Here is a 19,445-nt window from a genome sequence, read left to right as displayed (position 1 = left end):
TTCACTGTCCAAATCCCTCTGCCATGTGAGTGAAATAACAGCAAGGCCCTGAAAATAGCACTGGAACTGCCCCTCTCGCTCCCTTCACATCGCCACCGACGGTCTGCCTCCTCTCTCCGTCCTCCGTCACCTCCACCACAGTCTGCGTTCTTCAGTCAAAGAGCCAAATGTCATCACAGCTCTGACATCTTTTTTTGTTATTCCGATGTTTTATTATTCATCTCGTGAGATTTATATGTGCCGTTTGCAGGATAATAAACATTTTAATGGGATTTGTCTCAGTTATTGACGAGTCCCCGCAGGCTGCGAGACGAACGGACAGCTCCAGCATTTCACCGTAACCAGGATGGGGCTTTCATTGAAAGTCACCGGTCATAGCATCACGTACAACACCACCCAGCCTAATAAATCTGGTGATGTCAGAAGCGTGGGCTTAGCTGCTGGATCCTCATGTACATTCCCCCCCGCACACTCCACACATCTCCTCTTGTTTATCCCTCCTTGCGCTCGCTGCTCCCTCCCTCTCTCAGCATAAATCTCTCATTCACAAATAGAGGCCAAAAGAGGCTCAGCTGATGTGATGAGATTATTATTTTTTTTTCTGATTACAAATCAACCTCAGCTTAGATAGATAGAAAAAAATAACACAGCCCCCCTCCACCCCCTCTCTTTTCTCCCCACCCCTATTTCCTCTGACTCCTCCTCTCTCTCCTGATATCTCCACCTTCTTTTGGACCTTCGCCCCTCCCCTACACCCTCTGCCCACCCACTTCTCTCACTCACAGCCAGATCTGAGGACTTGCCTCATTCACTCCAGCTGCACAGGTTGTGAGGGAGGGGAGAAAGAGTGAAAGAGGCAGAACAGGGGAGGTAGAGGAGAATATTAGCAACTGCAGGAGAGAGAAAGAGGACAGGAGGGGGAAAAAAGAGACAGTCAGTCTATCAGTTTATTGTTTTTGACGAGAGGAAGGGAGCCAGGCTGTGAAGGAGTGAGCCAGGAGAGAGAAGGCAAGTGTTCAGGAGTGGGACTACCCAGCAGTGGGAGGTTCCTCCAGGGGGGTTATAGCGATCTTCAGCAGCGACCTCTCCTTTCCACTGGGAGTCAGACCCCCAGGATCCAGAGCCATGGATCCCTCCGTGTCGACCGAGGTCGAGGAGGAGCCCAAGGAGAGGAAGAAGATCCAATTTGCTGTGCCGGCCTCCGCGCCCACCAACCTGGACCCTCGGCAAGTGGAGATGGTGAGCAGGCGGTGGACAGATTGGTGTTTGACCTGAGGGAAAAAAAAAAAATTCATATCTCTGAAGATTTAAGCTGCAGCTCTGACTTCTTTTTGTGTTTTATTCAAATTTTAAGGTTTCACAGCATCTTACCGACTAATTTCCCGTCTGCCTGCAGTCGGCTCAGTGTAGCTCTGAAGTGCTTTACTGTTCCTGGGCTTCATGTCAGCACCCTGCAACACATTTTCTCTCTGTTTTGCTTAATTTTTGACAAGTTCCTGAGGCAGGGCTGGGTCTGCTGGGTCTGTGTGCCACACGTTTGAGAAATTCTGACGACATTTCCCTCTCTCTGTTTCCTCATGAGATTAGTGCCTCGCTGCCTCATCTCATCTTGACCTGCTCAACAGTGTAACATTGACACGGAAGGCTTTATCTTGCATATGAAGCCAGTTGACGATGTTGTAACTCAGCAGGGACAACAATCCCTTGACTTTTTGTCGCTGACACTGTTAATAATTACAGTTTTTTTTTGTCTTTGGCTGCTCGTCACTCTCTCTGCATGTGAGTGACCTCTGTCTTCTGAACGTTTGTTTGTACAATCCTGCAACAGAAATGTCTTATGACTGTCAGTGTGGCCCGCACCATCCTGCGTAGTGTTTCTGCTCATTTCCGACCGGACAGCTCGGATCTTTCGTTTTTGGCTCAGATGCCGGTGGCTCTTATTTTAGAGCAGGGGAAAGTGGGCCAAAGCAGGAACCGTTTGGTGCCGAGGTAGATCGAGGCCAATGGCTCATCCCTCCTGAGAGCTCGAGGAGAGATGGGGCGGGAAAGCAAGAAAGAGATGCTCCATATGAGAGAAACACACACAACCTAAACTCTGGGCTCACCTGTCTGGGGTCAGCTCCCTCAGTAACTGTCCTTGTTTCACAGCTTGCACAAAAGAGGCTTTTAATAAACCAGAGTGACCTGCAATCATGCTCCATCTTCTCATACACTAACAAGTGTGTTTGTGCAAGAAAGTGTGATGATTGCACTTTTTCCAAAGCAAATCTTTTCTTGAATCAAGTGTGATTTTCTCGCTTTGCATGACCTGCTTTTCATTTCACGGTCCTGCGTGAGACACTGATACTGAATTATAGGCTGAAAGACTTTCTAAAAAGGAAATGTTGCAACGTGTCGTGAGGCTTCACCTCTTTATTTTCTCTATCTCTCGCGGCCTGTCAACACGTTCTGATCCCTATCGTCTCTTCCAAGAAACCACAGGATATCAATCTGCCATATGTGAGCTTCTCCTTCATTTCAAAAAAATCTCTCACTTCCGTCTGTTTTGGGGAGGACCTTATTGCTCAATCACCTTATGGTCAAACAGTGATCAGCTATATTTAGCGCTCCTCCAGCAGGCCGGCCCTGGCCTTTACCTTCAGATAGGTTGCGTGTGCTCAAGCTTCTGTGTCACTTTGCCGCCTCTGTTTCTCCACTTTATTCAAAGATCTATGCAGATGTTTCGCGAGCGTAACAAATTAAAGCCACAGGTTGGCTGTTGATGATCTATTTTCAGCAATTGTTTTGCATGTGATTGTTTGTGCGGGTGGATAATGCTGATTGTCGAGGGGGAGTACGGGAACCCGAAAGGCGCTCAGGGGAGGATGTGTTTATGTGTGTTTAAAAGCAGATAGCATCTACGATGCAGCTGATGGGAGTCTCCGGGGACGTGTGGGTGGGCAGGGGTGATGGTTAACGGCACTCATTGCATTCCCTTCCCCTCCCACAGCAATTACTGTCGCCCACAAGTCCGTCTTTGCTAATGAGTTGCAATGACTATACCATTCTTCCGAACTTGTTACACAACCGGTAACTCCTTCCTGTTCTTTCCGATGGCATTTAAACCCCAAAACCCGCTATCGACCGAACTGCCGGGGCCTTGTTACCATGGAGACACAACTAATGCCGCCCAAAGCTCCCGCACAGTTGGCATCTAAAAGGTCAACTTTAATGGACAGCTCCGTCTGTCTGATAGGTCGTTTACGTCGGTGCCGTTCCATGTTTGCGGACTCGTATGTGTGAATGCTCTTTGATAGGTTGGCTGTTGATGCGAGAGACGCTTCTTCGCCTCCCACTCGGTGAAATATTGCACATTGTGGGAGGAAACAGCAGCTATTTGTGCATGCCTCAAAGGTGTAAGATGCGGCACATTTCTCACCTGTTTGTGAGTGTTTACTCTGGAGGAATGTATTCTACTTTAATGTCAGCGAGGTCTACGGTGGAAAGAGGTGACCCACATAACAACAAAAGAAATCTATTTTTCTTATTTAGCCGTGCAGCCTGTCTTAGTTTTATTTGGCTAGTCTTGTTGCTTGCATTGTATTCAGCGCATTGAACGTGAATGGGATTTTGTTTGTGGTGCACAAAGCATTGAAATGTACCTATTGTTTAATTTTCAACTAATTATGTCCAGGATCCTCAGATTAACCACTGACCTCACTCTGAGCAGATTCCTGGTTTCTGAAAACTGAGGGAAGTTTTGACAGATTTCCTTCCAGCTATTGAAAACTGAAGTCAGTATGACTCACAGCTGGATCACTGTGTGAGTCCTTCCAATTAAAGGTCATCTTCAAGTGCTTTCACCGGAATTTTTCAGGACCATATTTTCTTATTTTTCGACTCTGTCCCTGCCATCTTTCAGCATATGTGCACTTTTGTTCTGCCCTTCATGAAATCCACATCGAACCTTTAAAAGGTGATCACTCTTCACGTTGAGAGGTCATGAGCAAAAGTTGTGGTTGTCCGCAACAACGACGAGAAAGCACATGGCCGTGTTTACCATCCCTACCCCCACTCCACACACACCCACACACCAATCCTGCGTGCTTTGCAACTGATGTCGGGTAATGTGCATAATGGACAGAGATTAGGGTCATGGTGCAGACGTTGCATCCCTGATTCCCTCCAAGTCTGCCTCCCTGTGGACATGTCTCTATGTTTCCGCTCTCTCAGCTCATCCTGATCTGGTCAGCTCATGTTGATCCTTTGAATTGACAGGAAACTCGCAATATGAAAGGGAATATCAAAGGACAGGAAAGGGCAGCGGTCCAAAGCCTTCCAGTGGCAAACACTTCCGCGTTAATCTATATTAAACCTTACGGGGCCCTGGAGGGCATGATTTAGTTTCTCCTGACCCGTCCACTCTCCTCGTCCTGTCCCTCATCCTCCGCGGTCTCAGTCTCTGGGTTAAACGTCAAACAGCGACCTTTGATGCAGCATGTGTTTGTGGGTAAACATTAACAGTCTGGGGGACTGTCAACATGCACTCCCAGAAAGAACATCTTGTCGGATAGCACAAAGCATGCTGGGACTGGGCGAGAGGGTGCAGTGATCTTTCCCTTGCATGTGGACAGTCGGGAATGTCACTGTAGTGGTGTGACTCAGTCTGCCCAGTGACGCTTCATGAAAATTAATCTCGATGTTCCTTTCAAAGTTGCCTGCCATTGCACTTTGTTGATGTTTGTAGTGGCAAAACAAATTGGGAAAGAAATCATTTTAAAAAAGATTGATTGCCTCGCTGGAAGCCACAGATTGTAATAACGGTTTGGACACACTCAATGGGGTCTCTGTCTTCTGTGAGTTGTGTTTGCTGCGCCCTGTTTTTGACGGCTCGGGCGTTTTGATTGTTAATGACTACAGAAACATTTTCGTGGCCTGTCTGTCTGCAGCCGTTTAGCACAAAGTTTCCTTCCATGTCCTACTTTCGTAGCAGTGCAGCCTCTGTGCACCAAAGCCCATTTATTCTATTTAATTGTTTATATTTTATTCCAAAAAGCACATTAATGGTAATATTAACTGTAGCAATCAATCATCCTCTGCTGGCTCCTGTGCGCGTGGATGTGTGTAATGTGTACACAGTTAAAAAACATAAATATTGAGCATGGGCAGAGTGATTTGTCACCTGATGACAGTGTACACAGTGAGCTGAAAATGTGCCATAATGCCCGCTGCGCCTCAGGCATGCACAGGCGCTGCACAGAACCTCATGGAGGCCTGCAAAGCTGCAGCACGCCCTCCTCTTAGACTTTCACGTTGCGGTCAACAAATCCTTTGTTGTCAGTTGGTGTCATTATCCCACTCCGTCACTCACTTAGGGATCAGCGTTAATCAAAGCAAGTCAGGCTGACGTCAGGGCATGGAGAGAAACAGCCCTCCGAGGTGCGTTCATTCATCTCCAGCTGCACATCCGCACATATATTTTTCTATCTGCGACCATGCAGAGAAATCATAGTGCATCTGAAGCACTTCATCTTTTAACTCTGGCTACAGCAACAACAGCAGCAATCATATCTGTGATGAGAGGAGAGGATTAGGAAGGCAACAGTGGCACAGCGGGGGAGAGAAATGGGGGTGGGGGGGTGGGGGGGGGGTAAGGGCTGGACGGGATCTGGAGCTGACTTGTCACCAAATGTCATCAGAGTCAGTGCGAGCCGGGGCCTCATTTTGACAAAGTCAGAGTAAGGTTTTACCAATTACTACTCATACATTTCTGCTGAGTCATACTTAAGATCAGGACTGATCCTAAGTCTGTTTTCTAAATGATCTCTGGATCTCGACCTGCACCTCTCAGCTGCCTTCCCCCCTCCTGATCTCACTGTCGGGGTCAGGAGCTGGGGTCCCTTCCTCTCGCCAAAGACTGACGTAGGCATATTGAGAGGAGCACCGAGGCGTGACTCAGAGCAAATGGGATTGGTCTCGATCCCCGTTTCATCAACATAGAGAAGACATGGCATTATGTTATTGCTGCTGCGCCTGTTGTAATCTGATTTTCATCACAGCGGTTGAGACATTTTTTTTTTTTTTCATATTTATCTGCCTGCAACTCAATGAGCTTGCACACCAGGTCATCCTCAGTATGTTTAGGGGAGGAGTGGCCCAAAGCCGAAACCAAGTGATGCACGAACGTCACAGAAACAAATTATTTCTGTTCCCGAGACACAAAGCTAACATTCAGGATTCATGCAGTCAGATAATATATTTTAGCCATTTCAACTCAGTGCAGCAAGTCTTGGTCACAATCCTCAGAGATGCTGAAATTTTACACCTGCTGAGTTCATACATGCCTTTTGCATCCAAGCAATGGGCTGAACGCTGCACGGCAACCATCAACAGTTACCTTTTTTTTTAATTTACCGCCCGTGGGTACACATGACGTTGCAGATGAGTAACTATAGCTACTTTGTCCTTTGTTTGTACCTGACTGTTGACCTCTGGAACTGGTCTTTGTCAACCGCACAATGCGACACCGCTGAATTTGAGCGCATGGACAAGAAAGGGAGAATTAAGCGAGTGTTTGTGGGCCGCCAGCCGTGCCATCATCTCCGTGAAGGCTTTGATTGGCACCTCCCCTGTTGTCGCCTCGCCCTGTGTGCGCTGTGGCCTGGCAGGTGGCTTCCTGTCACTCATCAGCTACTGGCACATTACCTCTGTTGTGTTGTGAGGGTAAACCCTTCTTCCAACAGTCTCTGGAACGACAGGCCGAACAGCTACCAGCAGCTAATTACGTAAATGCTGGGGGGTACTGTGTGGCAGAGGAGAGGGAGGGGGTGTTGGGGGTGGTCATTTGAGTATGATATCATTCTGCCCGTGGGTGCAGCATAATTACATTTCCTATTTTGGGTCATCGGAGAGCCCCTCCAGATGCTGTCTCCTGCCCATCTGTTTATTCGGTTAGCCAGTTGTGGGGTCAGAGGTCACCGCAAAAGTGTAATGTGAATGTTGAGAAGCAACATGCAGCAGCCTCCCAGACTTATGGGAATTCAATGCTGCTGATAATTTGAATAGGAATGAGCACACCACGCATATCTGACAGACCTCGGACCTCACTGAGCTACAGTTGGGGTTGTAATTTGCATAGCCGCGACCTTGACCCTCTTTGAAACAGCTGGAAAGTCGACGAGCGGGTGTTACTCAGTGAAGCCTTGTTAAAGCTGCCTGGCAGCACTGTGTGTTTGTGTTGACTGGATACAGCCTGACAGAGCTGTTTGTCACTTCATGGATCTGATCACTGGCCTTTGGTTGTGTGTTTGTCACACTTAGGGAAACATTTTGTCCGCCAGCTTTGTCTGGAAGGGGCAGTGCGGTCTGGTATTTAGGTTTAGGTTTAATCCCGTCGGCCGCCAACAGTGAGTCCAGTTCTTTGGGCAAAACCTAAAATAAAATTCCTTGAATTCCAGTTACAAACAAAACAGAAGGCAGAGATGATGATGTCAATTAACCATGCGGATATTTTGCATCTTGGAGCTCAAATCTGTTTGGTGTGTTATCTTTTAGCCTCCCACTGACAAAATATAAATAGACACGCTCGTATTCACACCAATAGATAAGATATAGGAAACAACACCTTTATGCGTATCCAGCGAACATATCCTTAAAACACGCTTTTTATTTGTCAAGAGTGTGTCTGCACTGGAAATATACACACAGCTGAGAGGGATCATTTTTCACCTTATTGTGTTATTGAGCTCATTGCGATGATTGCACTGAGAGCACCACATGGGGCCCGGCTACGTGGTTTTAAAAGGCTCAGTGGGCTGGGTGGGGCAGGGCTAAAGATCTGAGAGAGGCAAGCATCTCTCACCTAAAGCCTCCTGAGCCAAGACGCCTCAGCTGAGTCTGTTTAAAGACAGAAAACTGAAGCTGAGAGAAAGCACTGATTGAGTGATCCTGCATTTCTTTGCATTTCAAATGAACTCCATATACCTTCCCCCTGATCGTGGCTGAACATTTTGGGTATGTCCCCAGTGGTGTCCTGTAATCCATGCACATACACAAATGCTTAATTCTGGGTGATGTAGTGGCATGCGCCTGTGGGCAGATGCCATAACTGTAAATCAATCTCGTACAAATCCATATCTGTCCATCCGGAGCTGGGCCACAGCCGGGCCATGAGGGAGACAGTGTGGGTCAGAAAAGCTTCATATGGACCTGAGCGATGCTGCTTCACAGGACAGCCTGGTGCAACGCGGTGCTGCTGGACACAAGAGCTGCAAGCTGACAGGGATTTGAGGTGCGTCTCTCTGTGTGTCGGCTTTATGTTGAGGCCGGATCAGCGCCGCTGACTCCCCTCGAGATGCTCGATTGTTAGCGCTAGTGCGGGGCCAAGTTTTAGAGCCTTTCTGTCTCATCCCACAGAGGCCCCAGAGACCCCTCCGATCTAGTTTATGCTGTCCTACTGCTGCTTTTTATAGGCCAGACCACGAGAGCACCAGCTTAGAGGACGGCCTCTGGGGAGCAGACCCATATCATATCTGCACCCAGGCTGCTGCGCAAGACTGCAACAAGCACATATCTGTGCACGCATACATGCATGTGCAAAGTTTACCAGTGAGTCATGAACCCCACACAGACTGAGGTACTGGAGTCCTGCCTCAAACTGCACTTGACAGACTTATAAAAATACAAGTTGGGCATAAGATTTGTATGAAACATACCTCTGAAGAGCTTTATGGAGGTTTACAGAAAAGCATCAACAAACCAGTGAAAATAAAGAACATAAACATAGTAAAAGGGTAAGAGATCTAAAGACAAACATAAAGGTAGCTCAGCTGAACCATGCAGAGTCAGCACGTTATTCACATTCACTCATCGGCTTTAGATGAACTGATACTCCTCTTTTCTGCACTATGATCCATCTGCCAACGGTTTTATTGAGTCCAAAGCTCTGTGTGAGACCCCTCGCTGCTGCCTCTTGGTGAAGCCTGCAGGCGTTCACCTGTGGAGCCGCTGAAAGGCCACCGCAGCAGCCTACTTAGAGCCGCTCAGTGCAAGTCCACAGCAGCTCGACTGATCTTGGTACAAAAACAATATCTGCCAATGAAGGAGAGGGTTTGGGAGATTGGGGGCAGGGGGGTTTAGAGAAGTGGAGGGGGGAGGGGGGGGGAGGATAAAGCATAGGGGGATTAATCTCACACGCTGTGCCCCAGTGTTGGCACAAATGAGGAAGTCACATACATATTATGTAACCCGGGCAGAGTGGGGTGGTTTTAAGGCTGGAAAATTACTAGAGTTACTCTGTGTGTTTATGTCATCTGGCGTTGCAAGTGTCTCACAGCAGCACGTCACCGCCACCGCCACTGACACCATCACTTTGTGCGTAAACATGTAAAGATGGAGACTCCTGTGTCGTGCGCGTTGCTCCATTGCTTCATTGTCTGCATGTGATTTCGTCAACTTTACAGCCTGTTTTACGATGTACCTGGGAGGTAGACTGTTTGTCTTTTTTTATGGTTTATGAGGTCACGTCACATTTCACAAGACCACCCTGATGATTACGCGATGACATTAGGAGGACGGTCATCCACACACACACACACACACACACACACACACACACACACACACACAGACGCGAGCACAGGTTCAGGTAAATAGATTTTGCTTCTCAGTGACCTCAATTATCCCACAAAATCATTTCACCTCCCATTTATCTCATCTCATCGCTCCTATTTTTATCTTCATCTGAATAAATGAAAGCGCTGTTCATCTTCTCTTGCTCTCGCTCTGGAACTGTCTCTTCAATGACGCTTTATTGGGAAAAGCTTTGAGCGCTTTCAGGTTTTCTGCTTTTCTTTCAAAGATTTCACAAAAACGGCAAAAAATTCAAGACAGAGGCACAAAACCTGGGACATGACATACATCGCTTTTGAAATTTGTACTTGAACTGCAGTTAATTTGGGCTGCAGCAAACAATTGTTTTCATTATCAGTCATCTTCTGATTATTGTCCTGATTCATTGATTATTGTGGTAGAGAAAAGCATAATTGAAAAGCTCAATTTTTTTTGCATTTTTGCTTGAAAATGAATGATTATTATTTTCCTGTCGATCAACTAATTGATTTGTGGTCAAATTGTTTCAGCTCTAGAGTTAATGTGAGAATCTGTTGGCGTGGTACATGACCAGTCTAACCATCTGGTTGTCCTCTATACCGTCCTCTCCACAACACTAAATCCAGAGGTTTTCCCAGTTTAATGGCTTTAATGCCACAGGACTTGGGCATAGGCTTGGTCATGGCAACATCTGGCGTCTGCTCTCTCTTGTGGGTCTCTGTATGAGCCACCTCAGGCTGCCCTGCAAGGCTGGTAGCAGGTGTCAGGAAGGCAGAGGCAGCAGGGTTCACAGCAGAATGGAGCCCCAGGCCTCCACACCTCGCCAGGGGTGGAGATGTGACAGGCAGAGGGGGGTTGAAGGAAGCCCTGTGGATGCTCCCTGTCTGTAGAGATAGAGAGGCATCAGCTGAGGAAAGGGAAAGACAGACCACAAGCAAACGGATAATGAAATGATTTCAGGCATGACTCATTCTAGTGATGACAGAGGAGTGGGACTAATGTCACTGTCAGCTGAGGATCAAGTGAGGCTGAAATGAAAGGTGAAAGAGGGAAGACGGATAGCGTGGAGATCCAGGAAATCTGGAAGTTGCGTGAGGAGATTAAACCGCCCGGTGTCATAAATAAGGGTGAAATCCACGCTTGATTACTCCGTGTTGTCGTGTTTGACGGTGGCATCTTTCCACCGCACGGCCCGGCAAGCCTCTGCTTTGGCAACATGTGCCGCGCTGCCATGACGCACACCTCGCTTAACAAGACGGAGGGGAACCGAACACAAACACATCTCTCCGTACGGAGCGGTTTTACACAAAATAGAGCCAGGCTACTTAACTCTCTTCCTGTGATGTTATGTGGTGCCGTAAACAGCAGTGCCAAGGTTCATGTCATGGCCAAGGTTGGCATGCTCCACAGAGGACACTTCTCAATACCTTGCTTGTCTGACCTGCCAAGTCCACTTAGCTGAGTTGCTTTTATTCTCAGCGCACTTTTATCCAGCAGTTTTCCAAATGTTAGTTTTGTATATGTCAGCTATTAACTTTGTAGAATTGCAGGAAAGGGAGTCAAAGTATTGAGTTCTTCTGCTTCTTTATGGAGCAAAAGCCTCCTCAGAGTAATTCAGGATGGATATCAAAGGGATATGCCACCCTACATTTACCTTTTGAGCATCAAACAGCCCCTTCCTGTTTACTTTAAAGGTAGCTTGTAAAATCTTTGCAAGTTCCTTGAACCTGCATTATTCCTAATGACCAGCAGATCCAATCAGAACAGAGGAGTATGCATATCTTCCCCAGCTCTACCTGATCATTCAAATGTGGTCACTTGGCTCCAAAAAACCAAGATGGCGACGGCCATAGTGCCAAACTCTTAGCTTTAAAACCCAATGGGTGACGTCACAGTGGGTTCACACTTGGTTCGTTGCCACAGAGTCCAACTGTGACGTTTTCACAGCGGAAAAAAGAAACAAAACATCAACAGAAACTTCTCAAGCCAAACATTTTCATCACAGTTTTTCCAATTAATCATTTTACCATTTAGTCTTTAAAATGTCAATCAGAATTTCCAAAGCAAGTTCCAAGAGTCCAAAACCAAAATATATTTAAAATCTACAATATAGAAATCAGAGAAAAGCAGCATTTTGACACTAATGACTAAAAAATAGTTAACTTTCTGCACTATTTTTGCAAAAACACAACTAAACAGGACCTCTGTCTCAGTCCTAATGCACAACCCTGTTAAGCGCGTCAGCGAGCTCTGAACTTTTTACACCTCCTTTCAACTCAAGAGCTCACTGTTTGGTAGATTTTTGGTGGAGTTTGCCCTTCGAGGGGTTAAACTGAGTGTGAGCTTCAACAGCGTTGTTGTCAGAAGAAATACCAAAGTGTGTCCCACAGGCACGGTGCGATACTGGTGAGCTGGAGGGGCACAGCCGGGCATTTGTTCCTGTAAGACACAGAGTTTACTGTATGCACTCGCATCTACGAGAGGTGAAGCGCCGACCTGCAGCCCGTCTGGCCGTCTGCTCTCAGACCAACCCGGCTTGAGCTTCCAGGGGACAGTGTGTCGGGTTGGAGGGGAGTGTCTGGGCTCATTGCTGCTGCTCATTCAGTCTAAAACCCTCTTTTCCATGGTGCCTCTGTTTGTGAGGCCGTAGACGACTGTAGGTTTTGCACTCAGGTGATCAAACACACTTACTGCGGTGTGTGGTGTTTCAAGAGGTCATTCAGATCCAATAAATCCTATATCAAGAGCTTCAACTCTTCCTAAACGCTTTATAATTTGAAACCACGCCTTTCAGTGTATCTGTTGATGAAACCAGAACGTCACATCCTTCCTCTGCTCCACTGACCCGACCAGCAGTGAGCGCTGAAGCTGCCTGAAAATGGGCAGCAGCACTAATGAAGCCAGCGAGGCCCCAGCATGCCCTGCAGCAGCATGAACTCAACATTTGTGCTAAGCATTATCAATTATACAGTGTTGACCAGTTCAATTATTCATATGTTTATGGCTCTTTATGTGTGTGTGTGTGTGTGTGTGTGTGTGTGTGTGTGTGTGTGTGTGTGTGTGTGTGTTCATAGATCCGGCGCAGGAGGCCTACACCCGCCACGCTGTTCAGAGTAGCTGACCAATCATCTCCTGAGGATGATCAGTCCACCCATCAGGTAAAGGTGAAGTCGAAACACTTTTCTAATAAGTGTCTCATCCGTCCTCCAGTTCTGTTTTTTTTTTTTTTTTTTTCTCATGAACCACAAAAATCTCCCACAAAGTGCATTTTGGAGTTTGTCTTTTCATTGTTAAGCAGCATCACGCTGTGTTTTTCTTCCATCCTCCGTCCTCCTCATAAATAACAGCTCCCAACTAGTGTTTTCTTTGTAAACCTGCTGAATCCTCTGTTGTGTCCATCATCACAAACGTGTCGTGTGTTCATGAACTTTTTATAAATATTTGTGGCTTCAGGGAGAGGTTGCACATGTGCTGACGTTTCTGAATGGCCAAACCTCGCAGATATTACCTCGCAGGCCACATGTAGTGACTATTCCATAGAAATAAAGGGAGTTTAAGACATGCAGACTATTTGATGTATGGCAGCTTAGGTTTGAGTATCTCTCTTAATGTCTGCATCATAAACCTCATCATCGTCTTTTAATTTGCCTTCTTCTGTGAAGTTTTGGGGCACAGAATATGCAAATTATATGTATAACTTTAACTTTAGAAATGTGACTTTCTTCACTTGAGAAGATTCTGGATTTTTTTTTATTCCCAGCAGAGAATTAAAACATGTCTGGAGGGGATTTTGGGGGAGAATCAGTGGTGATGCTTCTGTCTTTGTCTCGCAGTGGGTCGTGGGAGAGAACGGGGTGCTCAAACCAAAACGTGTCAATCCAAACGTGTATCAGCCTCCATCACTCAAAGGTAGGTGTGAGCAGTGCTGATGCTGCAGGTGGTGGCTGTGTGTTGTGATTCTTCCTTGTGTTCAAGTCCTTTTCGTTCTACCGTGCTTCGCTGCAGTCAATCGCCTCCTTGCTTTCAATGCTTCATGATAGCTGACAAAGGGAAAAAAAAAATGCATGCGACAGATGGGTAGATATGCATTAAAAAGCCTTTATTTCCTCTTTTATGTGCATGTGCATGTGTGGTATGCATAGGCGTGTTTCTGTGTGCTCCTGCTCTTCGTGTACACTCCACAACAGTGAGCGTATATGTGTGTGTTAGACAGAGAGAAAGGAAGGGAGAGATTAGTGTGACAGCTGTGAGACAGTGAGTGTGAGTCTAGGAAAGTCTGGATCATCCAGGATTACAGCCAGTTGTGTATACAGCTGTGGCACACACACACACAGATGTGAACACACACGTATATAGGCAGGATAGAAACACATAAACACAAACATGTACTTTCTTTTGTGTCTTTATGCATGTGGCTTCTCGCGTGTCGCATTTGGTCGTTAAAGGAGCAAAAAATCTACAGTGTAGAGCTTGTCAGCGGGGCTTCATTTAATGGGGATTTGTGGGTGTGTGTTGCATGTCGAGTGATGACATAATGAGCTGGGAAGCATCGCTCCTGCATCGCAAATCTGCCCTTCATCAGCTCGGATGCAGAGAGCGAAAGCTACTTTCTAATTACATAACCCACCTCAAGCCAGAAGAAGCGACCTGCCTCGGTGCTGCATTGTGTATCCGAGGGTGCGAAAGAGAGAGGAGCCAAGGTGACCCAGAGGAAGGGAGAGGGGGGAGTGGAGGTAATATCACAAAGGAGAGGAGAGCGTGAGTCAGCACTGCCAAGGGAGAGGAGGGAGGGCAGTCCAGGAAAGACGAGGGTACAAACAAACAGATGGGAGAACAGGGAGGCTCTGCCGTAAAAACCAGTGTGGGATGCCGTTCTGCAGCCGCCTGCATGTCTGTCTGTCTGTCAGCGCATGTGTTTAATTGGCTTCCTGCCTAACTGGCATGCATTAAAAAAAACCCTGCGAGGCTTGATACGAAACTGACGGTGTTGAAGCGTGGTAAAACCAAAACAACATATCCCTCTATCCCCATGTCTGCGTCCATGTGTTTGTGTGGCCGTCTCCCTGTCTGTCTGTGTGTGTGCGTGTGCATGTGTGTGTGTTGTGTTTACCTGTGTGCAGCTGTGCAGAAGATGGCTGAAGCACACATGCAGAACCTAGGTGTCTACCCCCCATTGGAAGACCCTTGTGAAGGGGAGGAGGATGAGGACCACTGGCAGGGAGAGGAGGGAGAGGACACATCTCCCACCAAAGCTGCTGGTGAGGGGGGGGCTCTCTGGCAGAGCCTGGCTGGGACCACAACAGCAGCAACAACACGACGCTAAAAACAGAACTGCTGGCGTCGTGCCTTCGTTTTCCAGGCCTTTGGTGTTGTGTATTTTCAGCTTATCTCCTCAGGACAACTGAGGATAAGATGCATGATGTACAAGTTTAATTAGAGAAAAATCAGCTTTTGTGAAACGCCTTCATGCATTTCAGTAAGTTAGTGGAGCTGAAAAACAAATGTACACATAATAATGAGGAAAATAGTTCTACTGAAAACTAAACTGTCAGTCCTCAGACATCATGCAGAGGGCATCACAGGCTGCCGATTTTTGCATTGTGAGAGTATCTAAAGGTGTGTTTTCCCTTCAGGTTTGTGTGAATGGTCCAGTTTTCCCTTTGTATTTATCCTGATGCTGTCCGCACACGTTTCACACAGTTTGAGATTTGAGAACAAATCTCTCAACCCAAATCTGTTAAACTGCAGCTGACTAAAGATCTGGACCCAACACCAAACCCAGACCGGAGGCCAGACTGGACTAATGAGCCCGGAGATCAGGCAGTCTGTGCCGATCCTGATCTGCATTCTGCACATCAGTGCAGAGTATGAAAGATTCAGTTTGAGTTATGTGCTGCTACAAAATAGTTTGATCTCCAGCAAAACAAACTAAACAAATAGTTCCCAGATCTCAAGTTGAAGTGAACTTTTTTGCAGATACACCCTCTCAGTATTTTGTTTAATGCTGCTAAATTATTGGTTTTTAATCTCCATTATATCACATGAGACCGGAGGCATTTCATTCAGAAATATTGCTCTGTCAGCCCAGATGACAGACTCTCTCAATAAATCCCTTTGTGGAAGCCTGGAGAAACACAAAGTGCCTCAAACAGCATGTTGAAGGATCCTGATTGGGTCCTTTGATTACGGTTCATCTGTTCCTTCAGTCGAGCGACACAGTTTGGGCTCGGCCTGTGTTATCACAGACACAAGACAAATCTCAGCAAACAAGTTATTAAATCAGCTCGCTGTTTATCACAAGATTGGCATCTGATGAAAATCTACAACAAAAATCTACAGAAATGAGAGACAAAAGCGTCGCTGTGCATTGGGCTCACTGCTATCTCCCATGGAGCCAATCTCTGCATGGAAGAAGAAGAAGAAGAAGGTGGAGCCCCTCAGGAGAACAGCACCGAGCCACGGGTTCAGACACGTGGAGTCGGGATCAAAACCCACGAGGTACGAGCCTTCACAGAGCACTTTAACTCAACATCAAGAGGCCTTTTTGGACTGAGCTTAGTCTTACACCCACTGGAGCGTAAGTCAGTCTGAACCCTGTAACACGGAGCTGATAGTGCACCAATAAACGTCCAAGCCGAAGAGAAGGAGCACAAACATCTGAGGGGTGCACGTAAAGCTTGTGGATACCAGCCGCAATATCCAGTAAGAACACAAGAAAAGCAGGGAGGAATGCTCGGGATTCATATCAGAGAGACTAAAGACGGGAAGACCAACCCCTCAGGTCAAGACTCGGCAGTCTACCTGCATCTGAACGATACGGGACATTCAAGGACAACAACCTACATGTTTTGTACAGGGGGGACAGATGGTTTGGTTATTTATGTACAAACAGAGATGCCATCCCTCAGCAGAAGAGGAGGTCTACGACACCACTTATCCTCCACCCACAGTGCCGTCCTTGGCTTCAGGTGACTCTGATCACTGCTGTTACACAGCCAGGAGCACCAACAACCCAAGTGGCATCAATGACCTTGATAGAGACTCCACAGAGATTAAAAATCTTGGACTCTCCACTGAAAAAGCTCCTCGATACGAGGCAGTCCGGTTTCCTTTCCTTTTCCCAGGATGATGAAAATCGAGTCTTTTCATGAATAACCAGCCTGATTCAGTGTGTTTCTGAATTTCTGAAGTGGGTCTGCAGCTTAGAAAAGAACCCATAAACATGAAATTCATGTAAAATCACCAGAAATATAACTTTTTTACATTTCTAGAACACATATAACAGGCGTGAAGCAGAGAAATTTACGTGTTTTTGCTTAAAAAGTGACTTAGAATGATTAATGGATAATCAAAATAGTCATCAATTATTTCTTTTGTCAAGTAAATAATTAATTGAATATTAACGTTTTCCTGCCCACAAGGCCTCTCTTTCACCAGAATGAACCCACAAGCATCTTCATCCAAAGCAAAGACACACAGTCATGATGCACTGACATCAGCTCACAGCTTCACTGCTTTCTTCACGTCGCTCTTTGTCTCCTCAGATCACCAAGAGACGGCGACCACCGGCCAGTCAGACAAGTTTTCCAGCGTGAGAGAGACGGCCAAGCAGATCCAAGCGGCACAGGAGGAAGAGGAGGAAGAGGAGGACGACGGGGAGGGGGACAAAATCAAGGAAACGACAGAGGAGAACAGCCGGGGGAGCAAGTGAGACAGAGGGAGAGCAGGGAAAACGTTTGGAGGGAAGAACTGGGGAGAGTTTTTGTGAAGGGGTTAAAATCTGAAGAACTCAGAAGAGATGAGGGTGTGCTGTTTTCTGAGGATGCCAGTGTGTGGAGGCTGAGTGCACGAAGTGAGGATGAGGGCCGACGGGATGAAAGATAACTTCCATGAAATGAAATCACGTGAGCGAGCAAAGATTTCCGCGCTGCTTCACCTCTAAAGGGTGAGGTGGATTCAAACAGAGGACAGAGAGGCAGTTTGTGTGTTAGGAGTCAGCCCTTATGAGCAGGTGAGGAATGAGCGACTGACAGAGTAGACTACAGACGCCACTTTGGCCCTAATGTATGTCCCTTTGTTTGTAATGAAAGTGGAGGGGCCAAGGTCACGACCGAATACCCTGTAAGACCAGTCCTCCCTCCACCTTCGAGCTTCTGCACTGAGCTAAATGTTCCTTTAAAGAGGCCGATAAATACCACATTAATCACAAGATACACACCTATAAACTCTCTCGGGCTCATTTTTTAACAAAGACTCTCATAGGTCCTTCAAACAGCACTTGAAAGTCTTTATTCTGATCTGCAGCAGGTTCAATGTTTTTGGCCCAGTGATTAAATGTGCGTGTACTGCCATCTTGTGGTGGAAACCTGAATGACATGTTTAAAGAGATACTCCGACCCATCATCAACATTGTGCCATGTGCTTAAAGTTATAATCTTAATATTTTCGTGGAATTAAATCAGTTTTAATGCTCGTCATGGTGGAAATTAGCTTTTCATTGCGTTCGCATTGCGTTACTGTCTCTCTGTACAGCAGCGTCTGTTCCAGTGTGGGATTCATGGGAAATAATGCAGCATCTCATTGATCAAATTAATGCTTTTCACGCTCCCATTTCTGTATCATGACATACTTCTGCTGTGTCCACCACATGCTTAGTAGCATTTTCCAAAAAGTCAATGTAGAGTCAATGAATCTACAATGAAAAAATACTGAAAACATTTTGGGTGGAGTGTCGCTTTATTCATGACTAAAAAGCACCAAATGTTTGTCTTTAATCACATTAAATCCACGAATAAGTGTGTGTGTGTGTGTGTGTGTGTGTGTGTGTGTGTGTGTGTGTGGTCACTTCATACCACACTTTTCATTTATGAGAGTACTTAAATTTAATCTTTAAAGGGCAAAGCTACCTCTGATTTGTTTGAACTGCAGAACCCAAACGTTGCCTGAACGCATCACTCATTTGAACTCATTGTGAACTGACACCATGTTAAGGAATTAAAAAAAAAAAATATATATATATATATATATAATTTAAACTCTTTTCCAATGCTGTTGACTCATTTGGGATTTCTCAGTGCTCACAGATTCCCTTTTGTACGTTAACACTTTTCTATTGTCACCTTTGGACTTGTTCGCTCATGATTTGTATGTAATGGATCTGCTGTAAGAGCTATTTTTCTAATCTAACGTCCAGTAGCTCAGCTCTGTCCTGTTTCTACTGTCTGCATCCAGCTCATCCGTCTGCAGAAAGCATGCAGCGCAAAGCAGCCACTGCACAGACTTCCTGTCGTCTTTTTACCACAGATATTCACTTCTTGGCTTCAACAACGGCTTTTAAGTGTTTTTAGTCAGCATCTGTTTAATTTAACTGAAGATTCAGCATCTGTCGCATAAGAGGGTTTCCAGTAGTGCCACAGGATGAATAAATCTTGCTGTTTGTATCATCTGGGCTGCGGTTTGTATGTAAAAACTGTGTGAAACTTTTTTTAACCTCTGACCTGCCCAAGTTGTGGGACGACTGGACGAGCAGGTTGTGTGTTGAGGCTCTGCAGCCGACGCTGTCCTCCCTCCTCGGCTCTCTGTCCACCTCCCCTCTCCTCCGGGTCAGAAGAAAGCAACCGTGGAAAGACATGTATGAACTCTTACGCTTATTCTGTCTTTATTTTTATTTCGTTTTTTTTTTTCTCCATTCTCTTGTTTCTCAATGTGATGTGGTTGTTTTGAAGTGAGCAACAATATGATATCGAAATAAACTGTTTTTCCTTTTCTCCTTTAAACTGATCTGTATGGAGTGTGTGTGGACTCTGAATTGTGAACTTCCATTCAGTTTCTTTGCAGTTGCATAAAACACAGCACTG

The 19,445-nt window shown here is 46.2% G+C and overlaps 1 protein-coding gene across 2 annotated transcripts; it reads left to right on the top strand.

Annotated features, from left to right (window-relative positions):
* The first annotated feature begins 777 nt into the window (after window positions 1-777).
* On the top strand, window positions 778-19,364 carry ppp1r1b (protein phosphatase 1, regulatory (inhibitor) subunit 1B). Of its 2 annotated transcripts, none has more exons than XM_076752037.1 (5): window positions 778-1,239; window positions 12,663-12,746; window positions 13,422-13,497; window positions 14,709-14,846; window positions 17,133-19,364. In XM_076752037.1, exons 1-5 carry the CDS (start codon window positions 1,126-1,128, stop codon window positions 17,297-17,299), a joined length of 579 nt encoding a protein of 192 aa, XP_076608152.1. In that variant the 5' UTR covers window positions 778-1,125; the 3' UTR covers window positions 17,300-19,364. The 2 variants fall into 2 exon arrangements, with proteins under 2 accessions (XP_076608152.1, XP_076608151.1); XM_076752036.1 differs by having other exon boundaries at window positions 782-1,239; window positions 12,663-12,752.
* The last annotated feature ends 81 nt before the right edge of the window (window positions 19,365-19,445 follow it).

This window comes from Chaetodon auriga, chromosome 16 (assembly GCF_051107435.1).
Source record: "Chaetodon auriga isolate fChaAug3 chromosome 16, fChaAug3.hap1, whole genome shotgun sequence".
NCBI classification, from domain to species: Eukaryota; Metazoa; Chordata; class Actinopteri; order Chaetodontiformes; family Chaetodontidae; genus Chaetodon; species Chaetodon auriga.
Note: the sequence above shows the minus strand (reverse complement) of the source record. Positions and strands in the feature narration are given on the sequence as shown.